A 19,385-nucleotide genomic window follows, 5' to 3' on the forward strand; every position below is an offset into this window, starting at 1 on the left:
ACAAAACTGTACAAACCGCCACTCTTGAGCCACTCTGACCATTATAGTTCATTAGCTGCGTAATACATATTGTCTCGTGAGTCGAGATACACCTTATAACAGGTGTCGTTGGTTTGATGATTGGGCGTTTACTCGTCTTTGCCGATACTCCTAGCTCAGCGGGTCGAGCATCCCAGTTGCCTCCATGCGCGATCGAACCTCTCGCACAAGAGCCTTGGCCTCTTCCACTTCGACACCGTCTTGACATAGCTCTCCCGCAAGACGAGAGGCTGTCATGTAATCTCCAGTCCGCATCGAAAACTTGGCAAGCCACATACGCGCTTTGCTCGTGGCTGCTGTGACTCCTGTTCCCTCATTGTTTGAATTCTCATCGTTCTCGGCGCCATTTTCTGAGCCAGCTGGCGAGTCGTTGTGAATAGCAATGGACTCCCCCGGATCGACTTCAGCACCAGCAGCACCTCCACTGCCATCTTCTTGAGCCACGCACAATTCCATGTATGATCTGGCCTCCTCTTCTTCGCCTAGTTGATCGTACATGACTGCAATCTGTAAGAGAATATCGGGGTCCATGTGACCCGTGGCGTTGCGACTACCAAGCAGATCCCCGCTGCCAAAGCTACTGCCCACATCGTAATACGCGTCAGCGAGCAATGCACGCTTTAGAGCTTTAATGCCGTCACGCTCTCGGCCCATCTTTTGCAGACACGAGCCTACGGCCATCCACATTTTGCCGTCCCACGGCCGAAGACCAGCTGCCTTCTTGTAGTACCATAACGAGTACGTATGCATCTCCAACATCTCGTATGTTTGACCTAGGCCGTACCAGGCCCGATAGTCTCGACGGTTCACGTCGACTGCCCGGCGGTACGATTCGATTGCTGCGTGGGTATTTTTGAGTTCGACGTACTCATGACCCATCAAGGTCCATGCTGAGAGACATGACCGATCAAGTGTCAGAGCACGTCGGAAATACTGGACGGCTTTCTCATGCATCGAGAGCAAAGAGTAATAGTTTCCAATCACTACACAAGACTCAGGTCTAAACTTGTCGACACTTGAGCAAAGATGTGCAAGGAATGCTAGCTTTGGCCGGAGATTAAGGACGTAGAGGATGTTGGAGTAGTGATCTAGCGAATCCAGCCTATGCGGATGGAGTGCCAGCAGTCGAGTAAAATGCTGTTCAGCAGCCATCAAGTCCTTGGCGTGATAAGCTAGCAATGCGTTGCATGTGAGGAGGAAAGAGGATGTAGGGAATATTGAGAGAAGTTGCTCAAGAGAGTTGGCCAGACCAGGACCCTGTTGGTAAAGTTCCAGAGAAGTGTGCAAGTGGAACATGTAAGAGACAATGTTTTGGGGACAATGCCTGGATATTCGGTTCAACTGAGTGGGCGTTAGTGACTCAAAGCGCGTTCAACAGTTACATGTATGACTTACATCCTCAACTCGAGATATTAACGACGTCATTTCTAACCAGCAACCCCAGTTCATGGTGTACTTGTGCACGCTTCGGATAAAGTATTCTAATGCCTTATCATCGTTCTTTTCCTTGGCGAGTACCATTCCATATCTGTTGAAGGTGGTTAGTTGAGTAATTATAGAAACAATAATTTCAGCACTCACAAATATTCAAGCCACCCCTGACTGCCCAACACTTCATCGTCTTCTGTGGTCCTCTCCTCAAACCAAGTCGCCAGAAAGTGGCCTATCACAAGCAACTGCTTGTTTGTCACTGTTCCAAGATCCTGAGGGCCCATAACCATCTCGGAATCTTCGTTTCTGCGCTTTTCTCCTGACATGAACTTGGCGTAGAGTGCTAGGAATAGACTCTTCTGGCTGAGCTTGGGAAGGGGCACCGCTGCCTCAGACGCTTTGCTTTTGCCCTTGCCGGCTGCGGAAGATGCGGAAGCATGGTCTACTCGCGAGGCAAGGACGCTGGAAAGGAGCGAGTCTGGAAGAAATACTGCAGCGCATCGATCGTATTCTCGGCAGTCGAATAGAGATTTGGCCAAGAGGTACTTGCTCAGCTCTCTAGCCTCGAGTATTGCTTCTTCCGGGTCGTTGTTGGCGGCGAATATGGGAGAGACATGACTAGGATCTGCGGGATTGATGTTTTCTTCGTCATCATCGGTTTCGGGAAGCGCATTCAGTAGTTCAGCGGCCCTGGTATCGTTAGTTTATGTGGTGGCGGGACCTATTGATGGGAGGGTTGTACCATTTTGAAGACTGATACAAGCATCTTTCCGAACATTTGACTACGGCGTCTTGTAGTGCAGCGCGCAACTGTGAGATTTCGTGGGCGCTGAGAACCATGGTTTGTTGTTTTGAAGTGTTGGTGGGGTAGCTTTGAGAAGGAACAAAAGCCCAAAAACGAATGCGCAGACGCGCTGTGTTCCAAGAGCTAGAATTTCACTGACTTAGAGCTTGAGATAAGCCTAAAGGTACTCGAGACACAAGAATTGGGCGTTGTTGAGGGTCATGGGGTGAGGACTGAAGGTATCATGAGCATGACCGCTTAGTGTTTGGCTTCCATCATGTCAACATCTTAGGCGCGCATCACAGGTCCGTGCTTCTATCATCAAACACTGTCCCTCGACACTGTATGCAGTACAAAACGAATATTAATGTGAACCAAAGCCGTTGAACTTGTCATGCGTCATTGGTAGTACAATAATTTCAAAATTTGCTGCTGAACAAGAAGAAAGTGTCTCGTGATATAGAAAGCATTTGTTTCTACTGATCGGTCTGACCAATATTGCAGCCATCCACTTCCATCCACTTACACTCATTTCCAACGTTAGATGTTGTGTCACAACGGCTCCAGTAGAAACTCAGATTGGCCAATACTCCGAAGGTCTGGTGAAACAAAGAATAAATTATCAGCTTTCTCAACGGGTACAAAATTTTATTCACATCGGTCCAGAGCTGAATGGTCTTATCATGGTGTAGCTTGTCATGGAAACAGGGATAGCATTGTAGAATAAAGTCGAGTCTGATCTCCTTGATCATGCCTAATTGTCTGGCAAGATAAATAAGTTCTATTGCTCGTCGTTGATTGGCACGGGATTGCTAAGGATTCTGTGTTCGGATATGTGCTTCGCCTCTGAATCTACAAGCCGCATATTGTTGAGAGCCACAATCAACTTTGACAAGAACCAATCTACATCATGTACCCAAACAGAGCGGTCCGCATATTCCCATGTTTGATGTGTTGGACACCAGATGTCAAGTGCCCAAACTACGTGTTCCTCAAGCGAAGCATCTGTGTCGATTGCGAGGTAAAATAAACCCATTCACATCCAATCCCTTCCCCACGCCCGGCCAAGTTGCACAATCTAAGATCTTATTCAGAGAATGCGTAGGCAGTTCGGTGAAAACGAGCAGATTGCCTCACAAGTCCACGAGACCCTTGTGCGATACCTTCTCGATAAGTATTCCGAGAAGGGGGGTATCACCTACGAAAAGATCAACGCGTACATCACAAGTGCGAGAGAAGTCAACGTGGACAACATTCTAACTATGGCGCTGGACTACATCTTTCGTAACTTTGGCGAACTGTATCATGCGGTTTGTGATGCCGTCGAAACGGCAAGGGATAGGGGTCCTGTGCGATGGACGCCAGGCAACTTGGTCGAAAGACTCGAGAGGGTGAAGAAGGAGCAAGAATGGGGACAAAGGGGAGGTTATATGGATGAGCGATAATGAAGTCGTTAGGCAAGATCAGTTTTTGGAATGGGCGTTCCAGAACTTGCTGTTGTGGATTCAGAACCGTTATCTTTTAGAGCTGGGGTTCGGTGGAAACGTTCGAGCTGTCAACTTTATTTTATATCTCATCGAGTCACGGCATGTCCGTACCATCCATCTTCTCTAAGTAGACTTTGCCCAATAGCCTACGCCAGTGGTATCACAGGAACTGAACCAGTCGTTGAGAAGCTTTCTGGATACACTCATGCCAACTGATAACGTTTTATTTAAAGGCAGTGTAATCTCTGCTAGAGCTGTGCTCTGTACACTCTCGTCTTCACCAATCTTTGCAGATCTGGCACAGAATACTCTCTGACCAATGGAATGGGACGAGTGGCCAAGTCAAACAGCATGTATCACAGCGCTCGAATGGCTGTGAATATCAGCGATGTCCCACAGAACAAACGTCAGTTACAACATTGTACAATCTTCTGCAGCACGTGCGAACCGAATCATCACGGTGCCAATGCCCGTCACCGTCGGCGAGGGAGACGTGGTATAAGAGCGAGCGCACAAGACATGCCATGGAGGAGAGAGTTCAACCTTTGGCCAAGCATGTCTCAAGAAAGCAGTAACTCCGTAAGCGATATATCGAACCCAATCCTCGCCGAAGAGGTAGAAAAGAAACAAAGCCCGCAGAAGATTATGCGTTGGCCCTGTAATCACCACTGGGGTAGCAGGAAGTGTAACGAATATGTCGACTCCTTGGGAGCAAAGTGCCTGGACTGCACGGTATGTACATGCGCGTGCATGTTCCTGTGAGTAGCCGTCATTGATGAGACGTTATTGACAAGACACGCCAATCCAGAATCGCAAGGACATGGACAGTACGCCAACGCATACTCGATTTGCGCATATGTACGATGTGGAGCAATTTGTTGAAGGGTTTCGCAATGCAGGACTCAATGCAGCGTGCGTCGTTGAGATGATGAAGGACGGCGCATCGGAAAAGGCACTGCGTGAAGCATTATGCGTGGTTCAGGAGAACGATGCTGCATGGTATGATAGGATCAAGTATGTTGTCCCACAGGGGATTAGTCGGTACAAAGCAGAGGAAGCAAAAGGTGAGGAGCTGATGTATGCACAAAGCAGGTAGACATGGAGTTTGGAGCTATAAGCCCAAGCGTGACGTGGGGTACAGAAATCTTGACAATTTCAAAGACAAAATAATTTAACTATTTATTTTATACTGCCTTGTTTTCAGGCCCTCCAATAGAAAAGAGCCTCATGGCAAAGAAACATTGCAAATGCTGTTGGCTAGCTGGGTAGGCCTAGAAATGTATGGAGAACGGGCCCTTTATGTTGTATTCTCACCGTTGGATAAATCCCCAACTGCCGCTAATTTTCCCAATTCTCACCGCCTAGTTAGGTCCCCTGGTCCCTTAAACTTTGCCATGTTGGTCCTCACCGAACAAATCAAGAGTGGACAGCCCCTCCTCCTCCAATTCGCGAATAGAATAAGGAAAGAGGGGCAGCAGTCCGGGAGCCCCTCCTACCTCCTACTAAAAGATATTAGACTGAATGTCCGGTAATTATCGTGCATATTCCGTTGTCCACTGAGTACCTGTTGCTACCTATACTGTAGTTGATCAACTCCGATTCTAATTTCCTTCTTTCCTTCCTACTCAAAAAGTGGTCTTTCAGCTACTCTTGTTTCTTTCTTTATCCTCTCTCTACCTCAACTACTCACACAAATCACCAACAATGGCTAAACAAACTACCCTCGACGAGTTCAACGCCGTCTTCCCCAAGCTCGAGGAGGTTCTCCTCGACCATGCTCGCTCTTACAAGCTCCCCCAGGAGCAGCTTGACTGGTACAAGAAGGTAAGTACCGGACATGAAGCTATTCCCAACTTTCGTAAAGCTTAGTAGCTAACATGCCACTTCAAAGTCTCTCGAGGCCAACCCTCTCGGCGGAAAATGCAACCGCGGCATGTCCGTCCCCGATTCCGTCTCTCTCCTCCTCGAGAAGCCCCTTACTGAGGAGCAATACTTCCAGGCCGCTACTCTCGGCTGGATGACAGAGCTCCTCCAGGCTTTCTTCCTCGTTTCCGACGATATCATGGACTCCAGCATCACCCGTCGTGGCCAGCCCTGCTGGTACCGTCAGGAGGGTGTTGGCATGATCGCCATTAACGACGCCTTTATGCTCGAGATGGCCATCTACACTCTTCTCAAGAAGTACTTCCGCACCCACCCTGCCTACGTCGACCTCATCGAGCTGTTCCACGAGACCACCTTCCAGACCGAGCTCGGCCAGCTGTGTGACTTGCTCACCGCCCCTGAGGACAATGTCAACCTTGACAACTTCTCCCTCGAGAAGTACAGCTTCATCGTCATCTACAAGACCGCCTACTACTCCTTCTACCTCCCTGTTGCGCTTGCCCTCCACCAGCTCAACCTCGCCACCCCCAGCAACCTCAAGCAAGCTGAGGATATCCTCATCCCTCTCGGAGAGTACTTCCAGATCCAGGACGACTACCTTGACAACTTTGGCAAGCCCGAACACATTGGCAAGATTGGTACCGATATCAAGGACAACAAGTGCTCTTGGCTCGTGAACCAGGCTCTTGCCGTTGCCACCCCCGAGCAGCGCAAGATCCTTGAGGAGAACTACGGCCGCAAGGACGATGCCAAGGAGCTGGTCGTCAAGAAGCTCTACGACGACCTGAAGCTTGAGCAGCTCTACCTCGACTACGAGGAGAAGGTTGTTGGCCAGATCCGCGAGCGCATTGCCAACATTGACGAGAGCGGTGGCCTCAAGAAGACCGTGTTTGAGGCCTTCCTCGCCAAGATCTACAAGCGCAGCAAGTAAACTGGATCTTTCAATTAATAATGCGAAAATTTATATCTGATAAAGAGAACGTGAGAGAGATGGTTGAAGTGCCAAAGTTGTTTGTCTAGCGAAATCACAGATGTGTATGCATCACTACCGTATAGACCAGAGATACCTCTAATGAAATGAATCAAGATAAAAAAAAAACAGTCTTTCAATGATGTCAATTTCAAGAAAATAAAGTGTAGTGCCGTTGAATTCTAAATAAAAGGATGGTACCAGCCCATCTTGTTGTGCCCAGTATCGTCTCGGTCATGAGCTTCAGATAAATATTTTTGGTACTCCCAATAAAGAACTCCCAAATACAAATAAGACAGTTATGAGCTGAACCAGTAGTAATGCCTGATTGTAGTTGACAGGCCCGATGTCAATCCATCTATCCAACGTTTCCAAATCTTCACCTACATGATTCTCAGTTTAGTTGGCTTTTTCAACATAGGAACCACGAACTCATGACATAGATATCCTTCGACTTCAAACCCAGAGGCATAACTGCGTAAAATCATAACGACATTCAGCGCGTCAACTATGAATAGCAAGGGAGTCCAGGGTTGACTTAAATCCTCGACGGTTGACCAACTGTCCCGGCACGGTCAATCAAAGGTCCTCGTGGACGAGGATCACGACCACGGGACTGATCCATCGGTGCCGTCATCTCTCGACGCAAAGAGCGAATTGGCACAGGGGGGATAGGAGGAGCATGGCTTGGTGGCGGCTGCATTCCTGCAGTGGATCGGCTCCGAGGACGACTGCCCATGCTCATGGTAGAGGATGATTGAGGGACCTGGTTGATGAGACCAGAAGTGCTGCGGGTGTTGAACATGTTATTGTTTTGACCACCTGTGGCAAGGCTAATTAGAGGGCCACCTGTCGGGGCTTTGACACCGTGACCCTTATTTTTTTCACGCCAACGAGGTGGTTCTGGGAAACTGTTGGTCAGATTGACCAATGGTTGTGGCATATCAGGAACCTTCTCGACCATCGGCCGTCGGTTTGTATCCCGAAGGGATTTACTGCGGTAGCTTGGCCGAGAAGGCTGGTTTGTATCTACAGGAAACCATGACTTCGAGTCTGTAGAGATTTCCTTGGGGGTTGCAGGTGAGAGCATACCGCCGTTCAATAACGAGGGACCCTCTGTGAAAGCTGCGTTTGTCGAAATGTAACTGTTATCGACTGGCATCTTCTCATGAACCTTGCGCTTCTGCTCGTAGCCCCGGCCCAGAAGCGATGCCCCCTTTGTGAAAGCGGAGTTCGTAGTGACAGGACTGGCCACGGGTGCTCGTTCTGCTACCTTGAGTTTTTCCTCGTAGCCTTGGCCTAGCAGTCCAGCAGGAGAGAACTGGTTATTGTCAAGTGGTGGTGACCTATGCTTGTTATGTACCGATTTGGACTTGGACAAGGCATTTGGTTGTTTGCAAGTGGCTTTACGAACGAGCCCAGTCTTGAACTCCGGATCGGAGTCAGGCTCGTTCTTGTTGTCCAGATCCTTGCCAAACTCCTCTAGAGGCTTGTCAAATCGGTCCATATCAAGGAGTGGCTGAAAAGCGCCTATTGTGTATGGAGTCTCGTCGACAGAGACTTGAGTGCTATGTCCTTTGGCAGCTGTACTCCTCGATCTGGACATAGCCTTTGGAGATGTACTGTTGCCAAAGCCCATAGATATTTGAGATGCCTTGTCCTTTTTGTCTTTTTTCTCGAAGTCAACTTGCTTGTTGACCAAATACCAACTTCGCCAGCGTTGCACATGCTCCAAGAAGCGCTTGGCAAGTTGTCCATCTTCAGCACAGAAGAAGTGGACGAAATTCTCGCCATTGGGGAAAACAAAGGTCTTCTGCTGGCTCTTTACAGCATAACAGAAGCGCCGTGGTGCTTTTAAATGACGCCTGGCTTCGCTCTCCCTTGGCGTGTAAATATCGAAATCCGACAAATGACACAGAACAGTGCTATCCTTGTCTGAAGTCTTTGAGTCGGGCTTCTTCGAAGCAAACATCTGACCGGATTCTAGCAGAGTGATCCATCGTTTGTTCCACTTGCCCGGTCTTGATGAATGGTACATTTGCAAAGTGAAGCCAGGAGGAGGTGTTGGACTCCGTGGCACTGATTTGATGTCAAGGTCGGGATCATCGCTTTGCGAAATATCGTTAGTAACAACCAGGAGTGAGTTTTGCTGGTCACGGTCCCATGAATTCATGACATCACGGATGCGCTCGTAACGGCGAAGGCGTCGCTCGAGACCTAGTTCATCGTAGCATTCGATCAAAACGCTGGCCTTGGGGTCAATGTCATGACTTGTCAGGTTGGCAGTCGAATAGATAATGTCTACAGGAGAAGTGTCGGTATTGACGGGTAGGTTGATCACGGAAGAGAGGCATCGCACACAAACACGCTGGGCAAGAATCACCATGTTAGTTACCTGTAGCGCAATATGTAAAGTAGCATGAGAAACTCACCCTTTCACCTCCGTTGCTGGCAGAAGCTGGTGCATCGGTACCTGGCACTATGCCTTTGCCTCCCTGCTTTATGAAGCTCATTTTTTCTGGCAAAGAAGATTCCTCAGGACTGTTGGAACGGCTGAAATCTAATGAAGAGATGGTCGGTGCCCCGGGGTTTGGCGTGCTGGGTTGACTTGCTACAGCATTCGATCGCCTGGCAAGGTAGAAAAGCTTGTCAAGGACAGAAAACCGTGGGAATCTCGGAGAAGGGATGAGAGGTTGTGCTTGCACGCGCGCGAGGTCACACTTCTTCTGCTCAGCGCTGATACGATCGTTCTCAGCGTCAAGACGGGCAACTTCGTGGGCCACACGTTCGGCTTCTTGTTTTTGACGTTCAAGTTCTTCTCGTTCTAGTTTTGCAGCGTTCTCGGCAGCTTCAGTGTTTATACGTAAAGCAAGGAGATTGCGATGTTTGAACCGTGCAATGTCACTAGCGGACGGTACTGTACGGAGTATGGGCGATTCTGGCGCTGGGATATCGAACACAGAGGTCGTCGGAAAGTGCCTGAAGGAGTCCCGGCCTCGAGGACGACTGCGACTGCGGCTGGGACTGCGGCTGGGACTACGATCACGACTGGTCAAGTGCGCAAGATTTTGTATGTAGTCGTGATTTAAAGTTGGCGATCGCAGAGGTAGAGGTTTGGAAGCTAAGGATGAAAGCGATGGTGGGATACTTTTAGTTTTGGGTGTCAGGACATATGACGGACTGGCCAGGGGGCCCGGCGGGACGGCGGGCGACGGCGCCGTTTGAGAGTCTGGCGCTAAATTTAAATTGCTTGATGCGCGAGCAAAGCTTTGTGCATATGGTGACACTAGCACTGACGGAGCTGGCGAGCGGATGACTGAAGGCCCAGATGACAAGGAGCCTTGGCGGTGTCTAGTACTTCCAGTGTCGGTGTCGACTGCTCCCACCGCAAGTCGTGGAGAGAGACTGCCAATCACCCCAGTCAAGCTATCCGCTAGACCCTTGAAAAATTCTGCCCCACGAGTGCCGACTGAAACAGAGACCGGGAGTGGTGATGTTGGGAGAGGCGGCGAGACAATACGTCGTCGTTCTCGTCTCAATGTGAGCAAAGAAGTTACACTTTTGGATCGACACCGGATGACTTTTGCAGATAACGTTGGTGAATCGAGTCGTGGGTAACAGTCTCCATCAGTCAGATGTTTTGCCTCTGGTGATGGAGTGGTGTATACTTCGAGAGTTCTTTGTGATACAAAAGAAAGGCTCTTCTCATGTAAGGTTCGATATTTAGACAAGTCCGGTATGGGCGGTTTCTCGTCGTCAACTGGATACAACAAGTAATCGTGAAATTGCACCGGAGCGGCCGCAACCGCCACTGACGATGCCATGTCAGAAGCGCTGCCGCTAGAGAAAGTGTTCCTGCAGTGGTGAATGGACCCTTGAATAGCGCTGATGCAGCCCTATCGGGGTAGCGACGGCCCTGAAACGCTCCAATATTTTCGGATCGATCCGCCGTTGTATTTCGAGGGTTGGTGAGCGACTCAATCAGAAGGGATCGTCGACAGGGTTACCTTCTGACAGGTTGATAAGAAGCTTCGTGAGATATGAAGACTCACATCGGGTGAATAGTTTCGATCTCTGATGAGGGAATCATTACTTCGTATTGATGAAGTTGTTCAAAAGGGGAAATCCCAGCTCCCAATTTTTTGAAAGTTTCCAGATGCAGTCGACGAGAAAGAGAACAGAAGAGGTCCCAGAGGGGGGCCCTTCCCTACTAAAAAGCATATCTATGGAAATAATATAGAGCTCCTGAATACTATATAATATTTCCTCCCTCGATAGACCCAGCTCCTTTTGCTCAGAATCAAGCAATGCAATATAATTCGATGTAGTAGTAGCGATGGTATGCAGACCTTGCAATAATAAGGGCTCTGGTATGAAGCCAGATACGTACCTTGGATACGGAGGGCCGAGGTCCAAGTCATCCCTTGTTAAAGTGGTTGAGCGACAAAGCGTCCATTCCATTACCAACAGCAATGCGATTCAAGATTGACGAGTTTATTCCCCATATTCCGATAATACCTAGGGAGCGGAATCGACGATCAAAGATCTGCTTTATTCACCTGCTTTCTTCACCTGCTGGATCGATCCTGGCGCGACCTTTCTAACAACTGTTACTCGAGAGCAAAAACGTGCCCATTTCGAACTGCTTGGTCAAGTTCAATAGAGTTTCCTGTTATAAGATTCTACCTTGAAAGAAGCCAGACCATAACCTCCGACGGCATAGAGCGTTAATGAATCAGGCATTGATTGACATTGCTTTAGTCCAACACACCAAAGGCCAAAGCATCACTTTTAGCACCTATTCGATATACCATTAAGATCAAATGGACGAAGCCCATGTGAAGGGTTTGAGGCTCCCTCTTCCTTTTGTCTTGGGATCTCACCAAGGCACGAGCTACAGTTTGAGACATACCCCCTTTTCCACCATCAGAAACCACCCAGACCACTCGAAGAACCACTTCGTCTCATCTGAACCTTGTGTTCAGAACACATATTCGACAAATATTTGCTGAATTTTCACGGGCGTAGAGAGATGTGTGCGCCCTTATTTTCGAAACGCGCGAACCTCACGTCTCCACCAACCTTTGAAGTCGCACGTTGAAACATCGATTCCCAAGTCCTTGAGCGCCTTTGTGCTCAAGTGGCAGTCGTAAGGTCGCTGCACACTGGCATTCCGGTCATTCCCCTCTGTGTTGGGAGTGATCCCTTCTGTTGACAGACCCATGATTTCGCCAAATAGGGCTACTATCTCATACTTGGTCATTCGATCTTCAGAAGAAAATTGGAGAATATTAGGAAGAGATGCTCGATTGTTGCTTGGGGTATCGAGATACTTGACCGAAATGTCTGGGGTAAATTGTCAGCACAGCCGTCCTATTCCTGGCACTCTCAACAAGTTGTTGCAGAGCCTGGGCAACGCCATCGTCTGGTCGAGACAGGTTGGTTCAAAACATAGTAAGACATACCGTGACAGACTCGACCAATGTCTTCTGTGTTTGTAGGATAACGAATAGCCCAATGGTCCATGCTGATCTGAGCTCCCTGTGTTTGCGCCTTCCACAAAGCATCCATCAGTACGTTGACTGCACTCTCGGACGGTGTCTCGGCGTTTCCATAGAGGACAGGAACTCGAAGCACAACGCCTAAACCTTCCTTGCCAGCTTCCTTGAAGGTTTCTAAAACAGCACGTTCACCATCGAGTTTTGTCTGGCCATAGAGGTTGGTAGGTCGAGGTTCAGCGTCAGCTTCGTACGGAGCATCTCCGGGAACACCGGGGAAGACATAGTCAGTGGAAATGTAGATGACAAAGGTATCCCTTTCGGCGGCCAGTTTGGCGAGTGCTTTGCTTGCAGCGACATTGAGTGCTCTGGCCCCCTCGGGGTCTTTGTCAACCTTGTCTGGAAATCGCTGCGCAGCGCCTTGTAAGAAGCATAATAGTCAGTACTTGTATCAGCCAAGAGCTAGTTCAACACCTTACAGTGGACTATGACTTGGGGTCTGCACAAGTTGGTTATAGAGGTTAGTCTGATGGCACGATACCAGGAGAGGAGCGCACGAACTTGGTCTCATCCAGGAAAGTTGATACTTCATTCTCATTTCCCAAGTCAACTTTGAAGGTACTGATTCCATCTGCACGGGAAAAGCCTGTTCCCTTGACCTCCCAATTTTTGAGACCAAAGGCCGCAGATACCTCCCGACCCAAGAGGCCAGTGGCACCTGTGACGAGGACAGTACGATCAGTCATTATATGATACTATGATTTGATAATGATTGTCAAGTGAAAGATTTGCAGGTCTGAGGATATAAATTGATGTAAGAAGTATGATATGAGTTGAGACGTCATCGCCTCGAAATAGGACAAAAGGTGGGGGTCATTATGAGGGGCAGAACGTCGCACTTGTCATGAGAGTTCTGTACTCCTCACCCTGCAACTAAAGAGGAGATAATTAAGAACTCAGGTTTCAATTAAATTCTTATATTGTAGTGAATATAGATGCTTTTACTTTGTTTAAGGCTGTACCACATTGTCATGTCAACTGAACAGAACTGATATTTTAAGAAGTTCGATTTCGCGGAGTACACTGGTGACTCCATGGGCCAAACTACTTATGCTTGGTCTTCTAATTCCTCCTTCATATTCACTCCCTGGGATTTATATAGTCTTAGTAAACGCACTAATGTGTATGTATTTAATAGCATGGCCTTATCCTTTCCAAGTTGTAACTAACCAATCATGTCAAATTGGTGTACTAAGCTGCTCAGGTTTCTCATATGCCATGGTATAGGTTAGTGGCGCTATATCGGATATCACAAAACAGGGTGCCCTTGCCTAGTAGACTCATGATTTGCATGTTTTCGAGTACATATTGAGATCTAGCTTGGAGTTAATCGGAACTGATCTATCACATAGCATATATCAATTGATATGCACTTGGGTGGATGCGCGGTAGGAAGCCAAATAGCCGCCGCGTGCTTCGAACTGGCGCGATGCTTTTCGTTACCAACAACTATTCGAACAAGGCATTATCCATGCTGATACTATTGTCAGTCATGTTCCCATTTTAGCAACAGTCGGCATGCCCGATGAAACTCAAGCACGTAATTGGTCCGACATGCAGTTTCATGCCTCCTTGCTCTCGCATGTGTGGCCTGGACAACAGTCAAACCTTCGGTGCTGATGGGCTGTGCACCAGAATGTGCCTGGCAGCTCTGGCTTGCAGCCTAAGGGTGCATCGTCTGACCTCCCTATGACTTCATTAGTGGAATCATGAAGCCAAATTCAGTCTAAGCGGCGGGCCGGTCCGGCCCAGATCCATAATCTTTGAGAGATACAAGATGGTGACTTGAAGTATACGTTTGAGTGTGTCTTGAAAAGGCAGACACCATCTCGCCAGCCATTGGACCAAGGGACGTAAAGTCATTGTAAGGGTGTGGACTGGCAGCCCTGGAATGAGGCTCTATGATTACCTCTACTCCTGATCCCCATGGCCGACCAGAGTCTCCAGTTTCGACGTCCTATCAAATCGATCACTTTGGTAGATGAACCATCTGAAAACCGGATCGGACAGATTTATCGTTCACCGCTGATTGTAATTGAGCGTAGCATCCTTCAAAGTTCCAAAATGTTGTTAAGTTGAGGCTAGGCTGGCCTCAAAGCAACATCGGAGCTCGTTGCAGTGTACTCAGTTGAAACGGGTATCCGCCGACAGAATGAACTATTTACCGTTTCTCCGCTAGATATGTAGTCTAGCGATAGCTAGACTTGTGTTGTTGGTTCTGCTATGATTTATGGCAGTAGCAGGGGCCCAAGGATTCAAGGAGTGAATGAAGAGGCACTTCATTTACTGCCTCTGGTATCAGTCGTTGCCACCTGTAGAAGCCCAAGAACAAACAGACAGCCTGCTGTAGGATGTGCACTCACCAAATTGGTCATCTATGTCCCGGATTGGGTCTGAAATTCCATTGTGGTCATGAGAACAGGGGTCTGCAAACAAATGCAGTATGATGTGGCATTGATGAGACATGCTGTTGGGCGGCTCACACCACCACTTATACCACGATGCCACCTTTTCTATTTCTCATACGCCCTGTAAGCCTCTAGTAATAGTTGTAATATCGGGAGAGGCGGAGTATCTCAAAGGTGCCAAAGCACAAGAGCCTAGGAGCTTTACTATCCACGCGCGTGACGACTATATTGGGAAAGCGATAAGAGGAGATCTGTCATTGCGTTAAGTCCACGATGTAATTTGTAGTTGGAATGTATGAATTCTAAAGAGAAACATGAAGACCAATGTTTATCGAGACGGAGCGGAATTTTGAAGCAACAAATCGAAGCAGTTGGTTGGTTTGGGTCGGCTAACCATGTATCGGGTTTGAACGGAGGTGGAGTCTTTAATTATCCTCGGGACAATCGTATTTACACCTATATCGCTCGCTTGGTGTACACCTGAATCTATCATTCCTCGCTTTCCGTTCGCGCTTGGGGACGCATGAGCCTTTTGTTCCCTAGTTGTACGCAACGATGTCTAAGAGAATTTACTATTAGTATTTATCTCTCTCTCGGCCCATCCGTTTCTCACTTTACTTATCCTGGAGCTGATTGCATCCTAGTTATATCCCCATGAGCTGACGTCTTCCAAATACCCGGCCCGAAAGCGAACGGCAACGTTGACTGATCTTGTCATTCAAAAGAGTTGCTGGAAACAGTCTTGCCTCATCATACCAGATTTCAACAAACGAAACGCACTCGTCAGCTGCTAGCTTGGCGACGCCGTGGAGAGTGATTGACTGGCAACACACATGCGAGCGCTTGCGTTGAGAAGCCATCGTACCTCAGAACGTTTTGGGTGCTGACAAAGGCATACTGAGGGTAGTAAACGTAGCGAAAGAGACGGTAATATGGCTGAACGTCATTTCTAACATTTTAGGGTTCTTTAGCTTCGAGACGTCGCAATATATGGCTTCGGTATCTGGTATTGCCGAAGTAATACCTGCGCCAGAGTCATTGTTATCAGCACATGAATTCATCAGCAAGTGCTCGATGGAAGTTGATGCACCTATGTTTGGCAAGGGCCGGCGATGGGGCATGGTGGACAAAGAGAGCACATCACCAGCATCAACCACATGGGCATGATGACCAGGGATATAAACACCGATTCCGGAACCTCGATGATTTCGATATCTAGTATCAGTCGCGGAGAAACCTTGCACCGTGGACAAATCCGAGAATAGTCAGACTGCATGGCTTGAGAAGCTCACACCGTCAGGCCGAACACAACGTTCCTTGCGTTAGCATGGTCTCATCTGGTTCGAAGGCGCCGCAGTGGTTCGCCCGCACACGCCTGGATGCCTTGTCAAGGTCTCATTCCCCAACGGTTGGCCCATCACGTACCCGTATGATACAAGCTCATATCGATAAGAGGCCGCGCACAAGAAGCATGCATACCGGGCTATCAAGTACAGCTAGCAAGGCCAAGCGGGACATGAAATGACGGCTTACGGGCACCAATGCCTACGTCTATAGCGTTTCAAGCTATTTATGATAAAGGGCGAAGTATAGCGAGTAGGCCAAGGTTGTGTGGTGTGCCTTGGATCACAGCTACGGCTGCGATCATCCACTTAATCATTGAAATGAGACTGCAATCAAAACAAGGGTGAGAACATTCCGTTTGGAAGTTCACGCAGGGGTACAGGAGTATTTTGACACCATATCAAACGCGTCGCTCAACTTCTAGCTTTGTTTTGACGGTGTGATGGTCCCGCATCCGTTAATCGAGCAACTGACCCCCTGGGACTGTTTGGTCACCCATCTCATTACCTCGACCAGCTGCTTTTGTCCCAGGAGATTATTTTGTCTTCTGTCTACATTTAGGGTTAGTCTAGGACTTTAATTGTGAATGATACCTTGTTGATAATTTGCTTACATGCACGTTGTTTCTGGGCACTTAGCCGAGTATTGCAGTATGTGATGAATACTTACTACCTAAGTACCTATGTAGAGGTAGTCGTGGACCGAAGAGATCGAGATACATGAATAAAGATACTAGAGATAATTCCTTCGAATACTCGATGTCGTTCGCTCTGCATTCGATAGAGTGGGATCACAATCCAGGGAAGCTACCATCCAAGACGCACTTTGAGCTATTGCCCCAACATAAACAACCCATTGCCTGCGTTCTGAGGTAGAAAACGGAAATAGCACCTACAGGGGGCTTGTCTGCCAACCCTTTCCGCGAAGGAGCAGCATGAATCGTTTTGTTAGTGACTTGCGTCGCGCCTGGCGAATTTCTCCCCCGGTGGTCGCCTTCTGTCTCTGTCAACTATCTGGTTCTCTTTGCTACCACTATTTCTACTGGATATTACTACTAACCTACTAACCTATGCACTTTAACATCAAATCTGAATTCAATTTCAGTCGTACGTTCCGTTTTCTCATCATGACTATATCACAATTCACGAGTTATTGGAACCTGTATCACCATCTACCTTCCTGGTTCAACGATGCGCAACTATCGCGAGATTCGCTCCAGCGACTGCACAGTACATACTACAGACAAAGTCCATACGAGCAAAATGTTGACATTGTTTATTTAGAGGGAGAAAAGGCCGACTCTGGTTCCTTGCTGCTGCATCAAAGCTCCCCAGTTCTGTAGTAGCGAGATCCAAAACACTTAACAATATCGACTAGCCCTATATTTAAAGCCAAACGAAAGTCCTTTCTATCATATCCAAAACTTCTTAGGATGCTCGCCAACTGGTCATTCTTTCAACCTTATGACTGCCGCCATTACACTTGCGTACGCCAAGTATACCAAGAGTTGCTTGGTGAATCCCCGAACGAGCCATTGAATGAGAAACCCAGCGACTAACACAAAGGCTAGATATGTTAGAATCGTGCCCGTCGGTGTCATCCTGCTAAGTGTCAATATAGCAACTGGTGCAGACACAAAGACGCAAACAAAACAGTTAAACAACCCAACGATTGCGAACCTAGCATATCTTTCCGAGATAAATGTGATCATGATACCACCTTCATTCGACACAAGCTTCATAGCCCTCTACCGATGTGTCAGCAACTCTTCTTGGCTCAAAGATTCAACGAGTAGGCAAAGATTTACCATCATATAGCGAGATAAGGGATGGTGAACCAAGTAACAGATCCACTGATCCGGCTTGTCTGTCCTGTGAAGAGAGGCCCAGTCTTCGTTCTCTGCTCTGAGGTGAATTCCCTTTTCTTCTCCCCAATGTTTTTTCGCAAGATACAGCGAGCTATGTAAGAAAACTCCGTTTGGCTCATCAAAGTCCATGATTTTGCTAAATTGGCATACGAATTGATCTTCGATAGGTATACGTTAATAAAATACGAACCGGACGAAGGAACAAAATGGCTTACAATAGCGAACGAGTCTTGCCATGAACCTCTGTTGGTATTCCTCGAGGCCTTTATCACCCGACTTTATCATTTGTCTAAGCACCGTTGCATCTCTTTCGATGTAATTTGCTTCCAAATCCACGCACAAGCTGCCATTTTCCACATGGCGACGAAAGAGAATGTGTGTTGGATCTTGGTCTTTTAATGCGGCGAGCTCCAAAAGCTTACCCCTGCCTTACTTCAATATCAGCAGCCAACTGCAGACTCCAATTGGTGGGGGCATACCATATTCAGCAGCTTCCTCAGTTTGGGAATCTTCGATAAAAGCGATTAGGACACTAATTGTTATTTCAATGATTCAGAGACAAACCTGTTCTGACTTCTTCATTGTCTGTTTGTTCGACTGTACTTGCTGCTTGGCCTTCCAAGTGGCTTGAGGCGTTTGTCATCTGAAACACTGAACTCGGGATATTGACAGGGGACATGATGAAAGAGTACTTTGAGGTTACTTGCTAACAAAGCTGGAAAGTAAGACATTCGAGAACGGGGTCACCGGTGCCCTTATTTATCTTGTTTGAACTTGCAACGTCAGAACCTCATCTTGCACTTCGAAATATTATTTTATAGGAGGGCATCATATAGGACCGAGGCACCAGCACATATTGTTCGATTATACACAGCCTCCCAAGCCAACCAGTCGCACAGAACGAAGGGGATGGCAAGTAGTCTACAAGATGATCTCGAGAAGGTGTCATGATGAGACAGGTATTCCACACACTTTGGAAGCCTTGACCAATTGTTTCTTGATGCCTTGCAGCTTGTAGGGTTGGTGAAGAATAACTCAGCCATTGTGAAAGTAGCTGCCTTGTACCTCCAAAGTCCAGGGGCGTCTACCGTTTTCATTCGTCATTTGAGACACATCCGTCGAGTAAGAGCCGCGTAAATTCTACCATAGAGAGTCGAGTTCACTACTCCCGCACTTACAAGGATTGCAACGACATATCAGCAAAACAAGAGGCTTCGCTCAAGACTGAGGGACACAAGCGATTAATGGGACTGTATGAAGTGTCACAACTACAAGGATTGAGAACAAAGGTTTTCTTCTCCAACGAAGATAAGGAGCTACCAAGCATTCGGAATTGATAAAGCCTGATCATCTCGGGCTTACACTGGTCTACTGTTCTTGAACTATGATCGAGGAACTGTAGACCAGAAGAGTTTCAAGATGCTCCCGCCCATGTCGACATCTTCCAGGAATTCCACAAGTACTCATATCCTCCGAAAATGATCCAAATAACAAGAGCTATTTGTTCTGACACGATTAGCTATCTTCCTGACAAGGAGTTTGCCATTTCCTACGATGAATAAAAATATATTTTGGATTTTGGGATCTCACATCTTGTGGAGGGGAAGATATAG

The 19,385-nt window shown here is 47.8% G+C and overlaps 7 protein-coding genes across 7 annotated transcripts; 3 read left to right on the plus strand and 4 right to left on the minus strand.

The window, feature by feature from the left end:
• Positions 1 to 150: 150 nt before the first annotated feature.
• Positions 151 to 2,310, minus strand: FGSG_06781 (uncharacterized protein; the record flags this gene model as incomplete). The annotated part of the gene is made up of 4 exons (XM_011328129.1): positions 151 to 1,380; positions 1,435 to 1,567; positions 1,621 to 2,160; positions 2,213 to 2,310. The coding sequence occupies 4 exons, from the start codon at positions 2,308 to 2,310 to the stop codon at positions 151 to 153; spliced, it is 2,001 nt and encodes a 666-aa protein (XP_011326431.1).
• A 1,041-nt stretch (positions 2,311 to 3,351) lies between these two features.
• FGSG_06782 (uncharacterized protein) lies at positions 3,352 to 3,699 on the plus strand (the record flags this gene model as incomplete). The annotated part of the gene is made up of 1 exon (XM_011328130.1): positions 3,352 to 3,699. One exon carries the CDS (start codon positions 3,352 to 3,354, stop codon positions 3,697 to 3,699), a length of 348 nt encoding a protein of 115 aa, XP_011326432.1.
• A 687-nt stretch (positions 3,700 to 4,386) lies between these two features.
• On the plus strand, positions 4,387 to 4,837 carry FGSG_06783 (uncharacterized protein; the record flags this gene model as incomplete). The annotated part of the gene is made up of 2 exons (XM_011328131.1): positions 4,387 to 4,473; positions 4,550 to 4,837. 2 exons carry the CDS (start codon positions 4,387 to 4,389, stop codon positions 4,835 to 4,837), a joined length of 375 nt encoding a protein of 124 aa, XP_011326433.1.
• A 445-nt stretch (positions 4,838 to 5,282) lies between these two features.
• On the plus strand, positions 5,283 to 6,636 carry FGSG_06784 (farnesyl pyrophosphate synthetase). Its single transcript, XM_011328132.1, has 2 exons — positions 5,283 to 5,565; positions 5,633 to 6,636. Exons 1-2 carry the CDS (start codon positions 5,446 to 5,448, stop codon positions 6,554 to 6,556), a joined length of 1,044 nt encoding a protein of 347 aa, XP_011326434.1. The 5' UTR covers positions 5,283 to 5,445; the 3' UTR covers positions 6,557 to 6,636.
• A 497-nt stretch (positions 6,637 to 7,133) lies between these two features.
• Positions 7,134 to 10,419, minus strand: FGSG_06785 (uncharacterized protein; the record flags this gene model as incomplete). Its single annotated transcript, XM_011328133.1, has 2 exons — positions 7,134 to 8,963; positions 9,028 to 10,419. The coding sequence occupies 2 exons, from the start codon at positions 10,417 to 10,419 to the stop codon at positions 7,134 to 7,136; spliced, it is 3,222 nt and encodes a 1,073-aa protein (XP_011326435.1).
• Positions 10,420 to 11,362: 943 nt separating this feature from the next.
• Positions 11,363 to 12,842, minus strand: FGSG_06786 (uncharacterized protein). The gene is made up of 4 exons (XM_011328134.1): positions 12,655 to 12,842; positions 12,573 to 12,592; positions 12,061 to 12,513; positions 11,363 to 11,941 (listed from the first exon to the last, which is right to left on the minus strand). Exons 1-4 carry the CDS (start codon positions 12,837 to 12,839, stop codon positions 11,640 to 11,642), a joined length of 960 nt encoding a protein of 319 aa, XP_011326436.1. The 5' UTR covers positions 12,840 to 12,842; the 3' UTR covers positions 11,363 to 11,639.
• Positions 12,843 to 17,509: 4,667 nt separating this feature from the next.
• FGSG_12989 (uncharacterized protein) lies at positions 17,510 to 18,451 on the minus strand (the record flags this gene model as incomplete). Its single annotated transcript, XM_011328135.1, is given in 6 exon segments — positions 17,510 to 17,528; positions 17,585 to 17,652; positions 17,713 to 17,930; positions 17,988 to 18,196; positions 18,206 to 18,281; positions 18,337 to 18,451. Coding segments are annotated over 6 exon segments (705 nt in total).
• Positions 18,452 to 19,385: the final 934 nt, after the last annotated feature.

Source organism: Fusarium graminearum, chromosome 4, assembly GCF_000240135.3.
Source record: "Fusarium graminearum PH-1 chromosome 4, whole genome shotgun sequence".
NCBI classification, from domain to species: domain Eukaryota; kingdom Fungi; phylum Ascomycota; class Sordariomycetes; order Hypocreales; family Nectriaceae; genus Fusarium; species Fusarium graminearum.